A 15,727-nucleotide genomic window follows, 5' to 3' on the forward strand; every position below is an offset into this window, starting at 1 on the left:
TCCTATCCAAGACCGGTTTCCTCCTCCCAATTTCTTTAGTTCCTCCTTAATCTGATTTAACAGTGAAATGTAATTTGATTTGTACAAGTTCTTGTATGAAGCAGTGAGTTTTACCCCTAAATATTTTATCTCCCTTTCCTTCCATATAAAGGGGAATTCTTTTTGTATCTTTTGTTTTTCACTATTTGAAAGATTTATATTTAAAATCTCAGTTTTTGTTGGGTTGATTTTCAAGTTTGATAGCTCCCCATATTCCTTCAGTATCTTCATTAAATTTGGGAGTGTTAGCTTGGGGTTTCCCACATAGAACAACAGGTCATCTGCAAAGGCAGCCACTTTGTGTTCTGTTCCTCCTATCTGTACTCCCTTTATATCTATATTCTTCCTAATTTTTGACAATAAGGATTCCAATGACAAAACATACAACAATGGGGACAGTGAGCAGCCCTGTCTTGTTCCATTTGACATCCCAATAGCCTCCAACCTCTCTCCATTGACCAAAATAACTGCAGAGGGCTTCTGTACAACTTTCCTATCCACTCTCTCATTCTAACTCTCATTCCCAGGGCTTCCAGAGTGTCCATCATGAAGCTCCAATCAACTCTATCGAATGCCTTTTCGGTATCGATTGAGAGCACCACCACCGGAGTTTTTCCCTTCTTACTTTTCTGAATAAGCAACAAAGATCTCAACCCATTGTCTCTGCCCTCTCTCCCCGACACAAATCCCACCTGATCCCCATGTATCCATTCGGGCATTAAATCTTTCAACCTGTTTGCTAAGACCTTTGCATATAATTTAGTATCCGTGTTCAAAAGTGAGATTGGTCTATAACTAGAGCACTGAGAAGCATCTTTCCTTTCCTTCTGAATGAGCACCACATGAGCCTGTAGAGATTCTTGCCTCATTTCCATCTCCCCACCCAAGGCATTCATATATATCTTCAATTTAGGTATTAACAATTCACTGTATTTTTTATAGTCCCTCACAGTATAACATCTGGCCCTGGGCTTTTCCCCGTCGTAGTACTTTTTAATGCTACTATTATTTCTTCCTGCGTAATTTCTGAGTCAAGGGAATTCAATTGTGCTTCGCTTAATTTCGGTAGACCGTTTTTTTTAAATATATCCTTTTTTGAATACTCGCATTTCCAATATTATTTAAAGAGTTGTGGGAGGTAATATTATACAACTTACTATAATATTCCTTAAACACCTTAGCAATCTCTTTAGTTTAATGAACCAGTTCTCCCTTAGAGTTTCTTATTTTTTCTATATAATTCCTATTTTTCTTTTTCCTCAGGGCTCTCATTAAATACTTTCCTGGTTTATCTCCCCATCTATACCTCTCACTTAACACTTTATTAAAGGCTCTTCTCTTCTCCTCTTCCATCAGAATCTCTAGTTCTTCTTTCTTTTTTATTACCTTCTGTCTTATCTCTTTTGTTATTCTATTTTTATGTATCTGCTCCAAATCAAATATTTCCTTTAAAAGCCCACTAAATTTCTCTCTTCTTTCCCTTTTTCTTTTTTGCCTCGAACGCAATCAATATTCCTTTTATGTAAGCCTTATGGGACTCCCATACTGTAGCTACCGACACATCTCCTGTCTTGTTCTCCCGAAAAAAATCGCTCAATCTCTTCCCTAATCTTCTGATCAGTCTCCTTATCCAGGAGAAGTGCCTCATTCAACTTCCATCCTGAACCTCCTGTCAACCGCCTCCTCCACCCTAGTTTCATTGTAACGGGCATGATCCGTAAAGGACATTGCTTCTATTTCTATTTTAACCACAAACTCAATAAGTTGATGATCTACCAATATATAATCCAACCTCGAATAGATCTCATGTGCATTTCAGAAGAAGGTATAGTCTCTTTCTTTCCCATGTGGTATTCTCCAGATGTCCACCAGTTGGCACTCATGCATCACCCTCTTCAAAATACTCAGAGACCCACCTCTCTCTCTCTGCACAGAAGAGGTTGTATCCATTTGTGGATCCATACAGAAATTGAAGTCCCCAGTCAATATCAAGCAATCCTTTTTAAAATCCATCAATTGTTTTCAATATACCTTTCAAATATATCTCCGATCTCTTATTTGGGCAATAAATATTCGCTACTGTACACTCTATTTCTTGTAGTTTACCTTTTAAGAACAAAAATTTCCCCTCGTGGTCTATTACTCTATCCTCCAACTCAAACCTTAAATTCTTTGCAAACCCTATTGCTACTCCCTTTGCTCTCTTAATTGGGGAATCTGTGTAATACCGTGTTGGAAAATATCTAGAGCTCAGCTTTTGACTCTATCTCAAAATGTGTCTCCTGCAAAAAAACCACCAAAGATACTCTATGTTGTAACCCTTAAATAACCTTAAATCTTTTCCCAGGACAATTCAACCCCTTTACATTCTAAGTTATAAACTGTAGTTCTTCCATCCTTCTTACAGTGGGGCAAAAAAGTATTTAGTCAGCCACCAATTGTGCAAGTTCTCCCACTCAAAAAGATGAGAGAGGCCTGTAATTGGCGTCATAGGTAGACCTCAACTATGAGAGACAAAATGAGAAAAAAAATCCAGACAATCACATTGGCTGATTTGGAAAGAATTTATTTGCAAATTATGGTGGAAAATAAGTATTTGGTCACCTACAAACAATCAAGATTTCTGGCTCTCACAGACCTGTACCTTCTTCTTTAAGAGGCTCCTCTGTTCTGCACTCATTATCTGTATCAATGGCACCTGTTTTGAACTTGTTATCAGTATAAAAGACACCTGTCTACAACCTCAAACAGTCACACTCCAAACTCCACTATGGTGAAGACCAAAGAGCTGTCGAAGGACACCAGAAACAAAATTGTAGACCTGCACCAGGCTGGGAAGACTGAACCTGCAATAGGCAACCAGCTTGGTGTGAACAAATCAACTGTGGGAGCAATAATTAGAAAATGGAAGACATACAAGACCACTGATAATCTCCCTCGATCTGGGGCTCCACGCAAGATCTCACCCCGTGGGGTCAAAATGATCACAAGAACGGTGAGCAAAAATCCCAGGACCACACGGGGGGACCTAGTGAATGACCTGCAGAGAGCTGGGACCAACGTTAGAAAGGCTACCATCAGTAACACACTACGCCGCCAGGGACTCAGATCCTGCAGTGCCAGACGTGTCCCCCTGCTTAAGCCAGTACATGTCCGGGCCCGTCTGAAGTTTGCTAGAGAGCATTTGGATGATCCAGAAGAGGATTGGGAGAATGTCATATGGTCAGATGAAACCAAAATAGAACTGTTTGGTAGAAACACAACTTGTCGTGTTTGGAGGAGAGAGAATGCTGAGTTGCATCCAAAGAACACCATACCTACTGTGAAGCATGGGGGTGGCAACATCATGCTTTGGGGCTGTTTCTCTGCAAAGGGACCAGGACAACTGATCCATGTACAGGACAGAATAAATGGGGCCATGTATGGTGAGATTTTGAGTGCAAACCTCCTTCCATCAGCAAGGGCATTGAAGATGAAACGTGGCTGGGTCTTCCAACATGACAATGATCCCAAACATACCACCCGGGCAATGAAGGAGTGGCTTCGTAAGAAGCATTTCAAGGTCCTGGAGTGGTCTAGCCAGTCTCCAGATCTCAACCCCATAGAAAACCTTTGGAGGGAGTTGAAAGTTCGTGTTGCCCAGCGACAGCCCCAAAACATCACTGCTCTAGAGGAGATCTGCATGGAGGAATGGGCCAACATACCAGCAACAGTGTGTGCCAACCTTGTGAAGACTTACAGGAAACGTTTGACCTCTGTCATTGCCAACAAAGGATATATAACAAAGTATTGAGATGAACTTTTGATATTGACCAAATACTTATTTTCCACCATAATTTGCAAATAAATTCTTTCCAAATCAGCCAATGTGTTTGTCTGCATTTTTTTTTCTCATTTTGTCTTTCATAGTTGAGGTCTACTTATGATGCCAATTACAGGCCTCTCTCATCTTTTTAAGTGGGAGAACTTGCACAATTGGTGGCTGACTAAATACTTTTTTGCCCCACCGTATATCTCTTTTCTTCACCTCCATCCCCTCTCTTCTTCCCTCTTTATTTTTATACCTCCTCCCATCATGTAGAATGTTAACCTTAATACCCCTCCCCCTTCCCCTTCCATACTACTCATTTCCCAAACCATTCCCTCCCACCCCCCACCCAACACCCCCCCTTTTACTACCCAGCCCATTTTTTGGCCTCTAGTTTGCCTACTAATCATTTGTGGGCCCAAACCCACCTTTGATTCAAACCTTGGGGCTAAACTCCGCCCATGAACGGCTCTCCCTCCCTCCAACCTCCCCAATTACCCTCTATCTATTTTGCCTAATAAATTTCCACCGAGCTCTAAAAATGGATCTCCAGGGGAAAAACCATAAGGAGGAAGAAGAAGACGAGAGGGAGAAAAAAAAAACACACACACACACCCCTACTCCTCCTTACTTCCCCCTTCTAACAGACTGCCAATCCTCCTTTCCCATAGCTCCTATTTCTCCCTCTACTTCCCATCCAGTAATCTCTATTCTTTGCAGATCAAGTATATCACAGAAGTCTCTCAAATCCTCAGGAAATCTCAAGTGAGCTGTAACTCCATTCTTCCATCCGATTAGGCACGCTGGAGTACCCCATCTATAATGTACATTCCGTTCTCTCATTTGCTCTAACAGGGGTTTCAAGGATCTCCTTCTCCACAAAGTCTCAGAAGATAAATCCGCAAAAATCTGAATGTTTATTTCTCCATACTTAATAAATGTTCTTCCTTTGATCTTCCTCCAAATTTCTTCCTTATCCCCATACTTATGAAATTGAACAATTATGTCTCTTGGTTTTTCCTTCTCATTTCCTTGGTAAAACTTTCCTGTTCTAAAGACTCCATCCAATTTAACCAACTCTGTTTCAGGTCTGTCTATTATGGAGTTTAAAATTTTACAAACTAGTTCTTGCAATTCTTCCCCTTTAAAGATTTCTGGGACTCCTTGTATCCTAATGTTACTCCTCCTATCCCTGTTTTCTTGTACCTCTATCTTATAAAGCATTATTTTCTGAGTTTTCCCAAAAGTAATTGTCCTTTTTTCTAAATCGGAAATATTTTGGGCATGATTTTTAATTTTTCTCTCAACTCTGAATAACAATTTTTCTTCCACTCTCAATAACAAATGCCCCAAATCTTTCCGTATGATTGCCATTTCTTGCTTTATTGATTTTTGAACATTTCTGCCATTTCTTTTTTATTCAGTACTTGTAGATCACTTTCAAGGTCTTTCCTCTCTATATTTTCTATCAATTGTTGACTACTACTATTCAGTCCCAGCGATAGTCTGGGGCTATTTTCCAGACTACTTTCCTTTCCCCTTTTTCGCTTCCACCTTTTGGACCTTTCTGGAGTCACATTTCCCAGGGATGTGTATTTTTTGATCGTACCAGTTTGGGACCCTTTAAGCCCACTTCCTTTAGTGCTCTTATTATTCATATCTTCTGTGTAACTTATTCTCTTCTACAGAACCAGGGGAAGTATTAAGGATATATATTAGGAAGCCAGTATTGATCTACTATTTGTCAATTAAGACTTTAATTTCCTCTTCTAGGGCCACTTAACCCCTTTTCCTCTTCCACACCTTCCCATCCCCCTGGGAATCCTTCTTTTCTCCTTTACAGAATGTATAAATTATATCCCACAGTCCAATCCAATGTACAATTAGCCTGGGCCGTTCTCACTCACCCTCCTTCAGTTGATTCTCCTGCGAGCTGGCACCAGTCTGGAGTTTTACTCTTCTGATCTGTTTCTTAGGGGGATTCCTCCAGGGTCTCTTCTTGCCTTGTGTGGCCCTCTCTAGACCTCTGATCGAATGGCCGATTGCTAATCAAGCTGGGAGACGGGTTAGGGATTGGATCAGCGTCTCCCTCTCTTCTTTGGATGCCGGCCGGCTTCTCCCCTTCCCAATGCTCCTTTGCGGCTGACCATATGGTCATGCAGCGTTACTCCATCTCCCCGGCAACCCGCTACTCCTTCCTGGATCACCGCGGGCACATCTCTGGATACTCGGGCCCGCTTACTCTCGGTCCCCGCTTGCAGCTCCGGCATTTCTCCACCGGAGCACCTCCTCACCCAGGTAGGGCTCCGATAGGAGGGCTCTTGGGGTGGCTGGAATGGAGGTTGTCGGAGAGCACTCACACCATGCTCTCCTGCACCGCCATGTTCAGGCTCCACCCCCACCTGCCTAAATGTTCTAATTTAAGCCACGCATCGCTGTCATATTCTTTGTAATGTTTAAACGATGATAGCGTTCCTTCATTTTTATATTTACTAAAAGCTCTTTTCTTAATATTTATAGCTTTTTTAACTTTGGCCGTAAGCCACATAGGTTTAATTTTTAGCCTTTTAATTGTGCTGTCCATTGGAATATATTTTGCAGTGTGTTCACATACAGTCTTTTTGAAGAACTGCCATTTCTGTCTTGTTTTAATTGATGCCAATATTCCCTCCCAGTCTAAGTCTTGGAAAGCAGCTCTCAGCCTTGGAAAATTAGTTCTCTTAAAGTTGAGTGTTTGTGTAGTTTGTCGCTTCTGCACAGCCATGCGCAATTTTAACGCTAGTTATGTTTGGTATCTATTTACTTGTCGTAACATTATCTTTTATATTTTATCAAACAATTGAGCAATATACTGTTTTTTTGTGCATTAAGATTAAAAGAAATGTATTTTTTTCCCAAAAATTAGCGTTTGAAAAATCGCTGCGCAAATACTGTGTGACATAAAAAAATGAAAAACCCACATTTTTATTGTCTAGGGCCATGGCATTAAAAATATATAAAAATATTTGGGGGTTCAAAGTAATTTTCTAGCAAAAAATGGTTTTTCATGTAAACAAAAAGTGTCAGAGAAGGTGTTATTCAAGTTGTTAGAAGAGTGGGTGATGTGTGACAGAAGCTTCTAATGTTGGCTCTGAAATGCCAAATGACCCCTTTTTGGAAAGTAGACACTTCAAGGTATTTGCTAAGGGGCATGGTGAGTATTCTGCAGATCTCATTTTGTTGCCACAAGTTTTTGGAAAATGAAGAAAGAAAACAAAAATGTATATTTTCTTTTCTTTTTCAAAACCCTGTGACAAAAATGATATCTGAAAAATACTCAACATGCTTCTTATCAAACTCCTCAAGGTGTCTACATTCCAAAAAGGTTACTATTTTGGAATTTTAGGGCCTTCAAAACTGTGATAGGTAGTGAGGAAGTGATATGAGGAAATATGCCCTTTGAAAGCCAGAAGGTGGATAGGCTGCCCAAAAGTCTCTAATATGTGGTATCCTCATACTTGGGAATAGTAGCAGAATGTGTTTTGAGGTGTTATTCCACATATAGCCATGGCATAAGTGAGCAATACATCACTTAAGAGAGAACTTTGTGTAAACATTTTTTTGTAATTTTCCAAAAATTTGTGGCAAAAAAACTAAAATCCTCATAGCAAATTCCTTGTGGTGTCTACTTTCTAATAAATGTGATAGGCAGTCAGAAAGTAAAAGCTGCTTAACCTCTTGCCGACCGCGCATAGCCGAATGACGGCTTCACCGCGGCCGGCCAGTTCTGAGTGGACATCATATGACGTCCTCCCAGAACGCGCTCTCCTGCGCGCCCCAGGGGGCGCGCACCCGGCGATCTCCGTGATCGCTGTGTCCTACGGACACAGCTGATCACGTGATGTGGTGAAAGGCCGATCCCACCGGCCTTTTACCACGTGATCAGCGGTGTCCAATGACACGCTGATCACAGGGAAATGCAAGTGCCGGTTCTCAGCTGCACTTTCCTCACGCTGTCAGATCGTGAGGAAAGTACTGCCGAGAACCGGCAGTTGTCAGAGCGGGGATCGGCACCGATCATCAGGGCACTGATGATCAGTGCCCTGATGATCGGTGCCCAGCAGTGCCACCCGCAAGTTCCGCCCAGCAGTGCGCCCACTAGCCCCGCCCACCCATTCCCAGCAGTGCCCCCACCTGTGCCCAGCATTGCCCCCACCTGTGCCCAGCAGTGCCCCCACCTGTGCCACTCTGCAGTGCCACCTACCTGTGCCCAGAAGTGCCACCTACATGTGCCCAGCAGTGCCACCCACCTGTGCCCACCCACCTGTGCCCACCAGTGCCACCCACCTGTGCCCACCAGTGCCACCCACCTGTGCCCACCCACCAGTGCTGCCCACCAGTGCCACCCACCAGTGCAGCCCAGCAGTGCTGCCAGTCAGTGCCACCAGTCAGTGCCCAGGGGTTGTGCCAGCCAGTGCCGCCAGTCAGTGCCCAGAAGTGATGCCAGTCAGTGCCGCCTATCCGTGACCCCTGATTAGTGCTGTCTATCAGTGCCGCCTATCCGTGCCACCTCATTAGTACTGCCAATCAGTGCCCTTTAGTGCTGCCTATCAGTGCCCATCAGTGCCGCCTATCAGTGCCCATCAGTGCCGCCTCATCAACGCAAATCAGTGAAGGAGAAAAAATACCTGTTTGAAAAATTTTATAAAAGAAACAAATAAACTTTTTTTTTTTTTCAAATTTTTTGCACTTTTTTTAATTTATAGCGCAAAAAGTAAAGCGCCCAGTGGCGATTAAATACCACCAAAAGAAAGCTCTATTTGTGAGAAAAAAATGATCAAAATTTCATATGGGTACAATGTTGCATGACCGCGCAATTGTCAATCAAAGTGCGGCAGCGCTGAAAGCTGAAAATTGGCCTGGTAAGGAAGGGGGTATAAGTGCCTGGTAGGCAAGTGGTTAAATTCCAGCATATATACCATAGTTTGTAGACACACAAACCAATTAATATACACGTATTGTTTTGTTTTTTTACCAAAGACATAGCAGAATACATTTTGGCCTAAATTTATGACTAACTTTGAGTTTATTGGACATTTTTAAAAAAACAAAAGTAGAAAATTTTCGGTCTTTTTTCATTTATATCACAAAAAGTAAAAAACCCAGTGGTGATAAAATATCACCAAAAGAAAGCTCTATTTGTTTGTAAAAAAGACAAATTTTGTTTGGGTATAGCGTTGCATGACCGTGCAATTACCAGTTGAATACCAAAAAATGGCCTGGTCAGGAAGATGGTACATCTTCCAGAGGGCAAGTGGTTAAAGTGATACTAAAGTCTTGTTTTTGTTTCTTAAAAATAATAAACATGTCATACTTACCTGCTCTGTGCAATGGCTTTGCACAGAGCAGCCTTGATCCTCCTCTTCTCCTTTTAGTCCTGGCCCCTTCCTCCTGTCAGGTGCCCCCATAGCAAACAGCTGCCGTGGCCTCACCCTCTCCTGACTGGCTCACTGGCTATGATTGACAACAGCGGGAGCCAATGGCTCCCCCTGCTGCCTCAGTCAATCAGGAGTGAAAGTCCCTGGACAATCGAGGCTATTGCGGACATCGCTGGATCAAGAGGGGGCTCAGGTAAGTACTAGATGGGCTGCTACACATAGGTTTTTTTACCTTCATGCATAGAATACATAGTTACATAGTTAGTCTGGCTGAAAAAAGACAAAACTCCATCCAGTTCAACCATTAAAAAAAAAAAAAAGGTTATAATCCTATACCCTCAGTTGATCCAGAGGAAGGCAAAAAATCCAGCAAAGCATGATCCAATTTGCTCCTGCAGGGAAACAAAAATCCTTCCTGATCCCCCGAGAGCCATTCGGATATTCCCTGGATCAATACATGAAGGCTAAAAAACTTGAGACTTTAGAACCACTTCAAATATGGGTTTTTTGGGCTGCATAACTGCACATGCTCTGTCATTTTCAAAATGCAACCTACAAGAGCTTGTTGAAATACTGTGTATGTAGTATGCACAGTGTTTGCTTCAACAGTGAAAAAAAAACTTTATTTTTTTTTTTTTCTCAAAAGCAACATACAAACCAGATTATATATTTATTATAATCCCCTTAGTCATATTGGATCAACCAGAATTTTTTTTCTGCTTTATGGATACCATTGTGTTTAAAATATTTATATAGTGAGATTGTGCCAAAAGCTGCATAAGGAAAGCTTTTTCTCTTACTAGGCTTCCCAGAAATTTATTGAAATTATGCCTGTGCAATGTGTGCCATATCCCTTCCATTTTATTGTGAAAAGTATGAAAAACACTTTAAATATTTTGTACTGTTCAAAGCTAAATAGGGATGTAGTTTAGACTACGATCTCTGCAAGAAAATACAGAATGCTAGGTATGACATGTGTAGCATATTTCTTTTGCTATCTGAAAAATATAAATTTTAAATATACTGTATTTTGTTCCTCCAAAGCTAAATGGGAATGTGATTTGGTCAATAAGGTCTACAAGAAATTGTAGAAATACAATGTATGCTATGTGTGGCATATTTCTTCTATTGTAATTTGAAAATGATACATTTTAAATTTTTTGTCCCTCCCAAGCTATATGGGAATGTGGTTGTAGCATATTTGTTCTACTGCAATCTGAAAAATGGGAATTTTGATTTACCTGTAAATTCCACAGTTTAGAGTACAGTACAGGACACAGGACTTGTGTTCATACACCATGGGTTATATGCTGCTACCTTCAGCTCTGTGGGCACAGACAAAAGTTTTGTTGGGAATGCCGCCAGTGCACCCTCATATAACACTACCGAGGCTGTGGGACTACAGTTTTGTAGCAAGCAATATGGGAAACAGAGGACACAGGGAAGGAACCTGTGTTCTGTACTGTACTCCAAGCTATGGAATTTACAGATAAGTCAAATTTCCCATTCACAGGACACAGGATTTATATTCATAGAAAATAAACTGAGGGGTAAGCAACAACATAGCAAACAGGCCCACAAATACAAGGGTCATCAGACCCGAAACACTCAGATGACTCCTTGAAGCACCTTGCAGCTCAAGTTCGCATAGCAAAAGTCTGGTGATCCACCCAGGATCCTGGTGATCAAACCTGCAAAACAGATGCTTGATGCTGAAAAACAGAAGAAACATCAACTGAACTAGTGGAATAGGCCCTGATAGAGAAGGAAGGAAGCAGGATATCCCTTCATGGGACTATCACGGAGGACAAAAAAAGGACTTTTTTCTGAATGTAGATGTTGCAGTTAGGTAGACCCTAGCTGCTCTGACCACATTCAGGCAGTGGAGTGAAATTTCCTTGGCGTGTTTCTGGCAGAACATAGGGAAGGGATGATATCCTCACTGATGTGAAGAAGAGAGGGAACAAAGGGGGGTCTGGGTCTCAAGGACCACCTTGTCTCTATGTAAGATAAGAAAAAGGCTCCTAGAATGAGAGAAAACTTTATTAACCCCTATTTTCACGTACCTTAAAGTGGTTCTAAAGCCTAAAGGTTTTTTTTTTACCTTAATGCATTCTATTAGGGTAAAAAAACCTTCAGCTGTAGTAGGGAGCAAGAGCCACATAAGTTGATGTCTCCTCTGTAGTGTTGACTCCTACACCCTGTCATGGTTGGTGGGTATAGCACCTGCCAAAGATGACCCATTCAAGTGAATGAGGCCACTCTGCAAGTGCCCTGCAACAGTGCAGTGTGCAATACAACAAACAAGGGGTTAAACAGGCAGCGGTGTGTTGCTTTTTCACCACCTGCTTTAACCCTTTGGACCCCGCAGAAGCATGCAGTTGCAAGGCAACTTGCAGAGTGGCCCCATTTACTTGAATGGGTCTCGACTGACAGGCCGTGGCACCTACCAAAAGCAACGGGGTGTAATTCCTGCTACGACATGTGTATACCTTTTTGCTGCTGTCTCAGCAGCTAAAGGGAGTAGGGATTGGGGGTGCAGGGTTTTATCACCCCCCAACTTCACAGGTGAATGAGCCCTAAGAGTGCTGCTGCCGGATGCAACTTAGAACTCATTCACAAGTGCAGCAGATACTACTGCTCCTCTGCAAAGTGATCTGAGTGTGTTTGACAGGTGGTGAGGAGGCAATATGTTGCTTTCTCAACACCTGATTTAAACCCACGATTGCAGAAGCAAAGCACGTGATTGTTACATGGTAGTACTGCAATCAGATTTAAATCAGGTGTGAGGTGGTCCTGGTTGACACTGTGCCCGGTGATCTTTGACTTCTCCCATGTTGTTCAGGTAGAACTCCACCTCTTTAAGGTTGCCTAGCCCTGCTTTAATGTGTCTGTTTGACCTCCAACATCAATTACTGTATGTGGTTTAGGCAATAAGTCATGCAAGAAATTGTACACAATTTATATATGTGATATATGTGTGTAGCATCTTACTTCTATTTTTCTTTCTTTTTTTTTTATATGAGCATGCAGTTGACAATGAAAGTGGCTGCAACTTTTGGCCAATATGGCAAAACAAAGATAACAGTATTGATTGTGATGGTACAATATAAAACGGAACTATGTTCACCTATCTCCAGTATTGTGGAACTCCCCAACAGCCACTGATATTTTCGCCTTCCAGGTTCCGATCTTCGGTCATTTACATTGTCCGTGCCAAAATCATTAATCTCGGCATAGCCAAAATTATACACCTAGCTGTCCATGCACAGCTCACCATGTCTCTTGCACGTCTCTCCTGCATTAAAAATGCTACTTGTTTGGCAATTTGTTTTGTTAAAGTTCCATTTTAGGATTGAGCTGGTGGTACTGGGTCTGGTGGTAAGCACAAAGAAATGCATTTTAAGTATATTGTGGTCAGCCTACAATCTAGTAAGGGAACGGGGGGTGGCTAGGCCACAGTTAGTAGAATGTGAAAATATAGGTTAGGTGGGAGGTGAAAGAACAATTGGAGGATCGTTCATTAATAGTCTGTTTTGATACCATTGGGTGTATTGGAAACATTGTATTATAGATAGTGGAGTATTAGTAGGTAGTGTTTGGATGAAAGATGCCCAGACCTCAAATATTTGTGGACTTGTGTTTCCTCCACCTATTCCATGTAGCAATAGTAAGGTTTTAGGCTTTATCTACAAATAAGGAGATAGTGGGGCATCTGGGTAAATCCATTTATGCAAGGTGATTTTCTTTGCCACAAGAAATCAAACACTGAACAGTTGCTTGCAGCGTCTAGAAATGTTTACCCCTGAAATGTCCATCAGACCAATAAGTGCCCATTCTGGAGCTAGAGGCATAATGTACTAGCATAACCTACCCCTGTAATCCAGAATCATTTAATTTTGGGGTACACTCAAAAGGCACTGAACAGATCTGCATCTAAATGTCCACATTTAAAGCAAATAGAGAAAGAGCTTAGGTCCATGAGATGGGACCAATACGGAGTCATGTAGGAATGGTGGAAAAACAGGAGCCTCATTTCACAGTACTTTGTGACTGATTATTCCCCAGGATAAACATGATGTTTTCAAAAGGATATCCAAATGAAACTGAGAGAAAGTTCTTGTCCATTTAATAAGTCCTCTCATTGTAGATGAATAATCCAGTGTAGGGCTCAAAATTTCCACTCGGGGATGATCAGTACAGCGGTGGGGACAGTTACAAGCACTGATCTCCCAGAAGCTGAAAGCTGCGGGAGGAAGAGGAGGAGAATCGGCTTCTAGATGCTTCATTGAAAGCCATATAGGGATATCGGTGCTTGTAACTGCCTCCCCACTACACTGATCATCCCCGGCTGTCCATCGGATTTTTCTTTCTGGGCCCAGCCCCTCCCCCCATCCTCTTCACCAATAGGAGAAAGACAGGCTGGATCTGCTCTGCCTACCCTGTGCCCACCCACACATCAGTCTGTGCAGCCTCTAAGGGGATGTGTGTGCAAGAAATTGTATATAGAGCAGCCGGCAGCTCTATGCGTCTGACTGAGCCAGTGAGCCTGGGGCCATCAATGTGAGTCTGAACTCCCTCCTTTCCTTCCTCCCCCCCTTCCTTCCTCCCCTCCCCCCTCCCTTCCTCCCCTGCCTCCTTCCCATCCCCCCTCCTTCTCCTCTCCCTCGCCCCCCCCTTCCTTCCTCCCCTGCCCCCCTGATTTGTTCTCTGATCTCTTTTGAATGAACAGTGAAGTGATGTGCAACACTTATAGACAATTTTGGGCATCAAAGTTTGTAGCCGTTTCAGAGGCATGCGCAATTTTAAATCTTGACATGTTGGGTATATTTTACCAAATAGAAATTAAGGGGAACTCTCCAACAGCATAACAGGCAGAAATATAAATCTTTTTCTTTAGAAGATCATGGAAAAGCATATTTTTTTTTTCTGTCTGTGGCCCTGTTGGAGATTTTCTCTCACTTCACGTGTGGTAGTACTGCTGTCAGCTAGACTAGAAGTGAGGGTAAATCTCAGAAATCTGAAAACAAAAAGCCTGACAGGAGCTGTAGTCCTTACCCACGCTTTCCAAAAACTAGAAAAATGTTTTTGGCTTGACAAATATTTTAAAGATCAAACCCAAAATAAATTAAGCAAAATAATCTGGTATTCAGACTCTTACATAAGCCCAGTCATTACTCTTTAAAGAGTATGAGAGCAAGTGAAGGCTACCAGCAAGACCTTCCCTTTTAAGAATTTTTACTCCTGCCTGATGCCAGGGACATTGTTTTCTTAATGTTAACATTAACAAATGCAGAAACAAACATTATAAAACTTATCTTACAATATACAGTACTTGCCTTTATTTTTGTATATACCTACCACATATTCAATTTGTTTTTCAGGTGCCGATATTCATGCAGTTGATCCAAGTCGGGAATTCACATCTAGAGAATGGGCAAGGTTTACAGGGAGATATGACACAGCCAATCTCATGCAAAAACTGCTGGAGAAACCACTTGCAGAACAATTCAGTGACCAATTTAAAATGGAATGGCCTAAGATGAAAGAGCTTCTTGCCAAAGCAGCGGAACCCAAATCATGTGCACAGAGAATCTCAGAATGTATGAAATCAGCATTTACCTTCAATTATTTTAGTGAACCCGAAGAAGATGGGGTCCTTGATTTCATGGTTAAAATTACGACTGGTATGAGCAGCCCATTTGTTGCTATTAGTTGCAGAACAGTATGTCCAGGCAGCCCGCCCTGTATTGGGAAACGTAGATTTACTGTACAGGAGATTCTCAGGAAACAGAGAGCTGAAGAGATAAAAACTTCAGATAAAGACCATGCAAAATCCTATGAAAAACTTTTCAAAAACTCTCAGGTTATTGTAGTTCCCAAAAAAAAGGAAAGAAGAGCTAGTCTTCAGGTAAATATAATTCCAAGGGCTGATGTGGTTAACAGAAGAACAAGCCTTCTACCTCTAAATTTATTAAGAAGAAGCAGTGTGAGACCAGGTTATGTAATTCCAAAAGTTCGGATCAGTAAAGCACCTGCACCTACTTACCAACCTGAAAAATTAAGAAGACGCAGTAGTGTCAATGACAACACTTACTTACAGATTCCAAAATGGCGGTATAAGGAGATAAAGGAGGAGAGAAAGAAAGCAGAAGAAGAGGCACTTCGAAAACTTGAAGATGCACAAAAGCAAAGAAAAAATTCTAGACAAAGAACTTAATGTTTACCATTTTTAGGTGCGAATCAAAACAATGTAAACCTTTGACTGAAAATGAATGCAAGTATATTTGACTGACAAAACAAGCACTTTTTATGTCTCATAAAAAGTAAGTCTAACTGCAGATAAAAAGGAAAATAAATGGAATACTTATACATGGATAGTCCACAATGAAAAATGGTAAAGCAGGGAGGTTATGTGTCAATGGTAAACCAGAAAAATATAGAGCACAACTTTGTGGCATAC

At 41.7% G+C, this 15,727-nt stretch overlaps 1 protein-coding gene across 1 annotated transcript in view; it reads left to right on the forward strand.

Annotated features, from left to right (window-relative positions):
* The window catches only part of ANKRD33B (ankyrin repeat domain 33B), a 148,933-nt gene extending 133,449 nt beyond the window's left edge, over positions 1-15,484 (forward strand). The window contains exon 4 of the mRNA XM_089655245.1: positions 14,649-15,484. Coding sequence (XP_089511371.1) covers positions 14,649-15,484 — 836 coding nt within the window. The remainder of the gene's footprint in view (positions 1-14,648) is intronic.
* The last annotated feature ends 243 nt before the right edge of the window (positions 15,485-15,727 follow it).

Source organism: Staurois parvus, unplaced genomic scaffold (assembly GCF_062004578.1).
Source record: "Staurois parvus isolate SC_StPar_1 unplaced genomic scaffold, SC_StPar_1.0 ptg000829l, whole genome shotgun sequence".
Lineage (NCBI taxonomy): Eukaryota > Metazoa > Chordata > Amphibia > Anura > Ranidae > Staurois > Staurois parvus.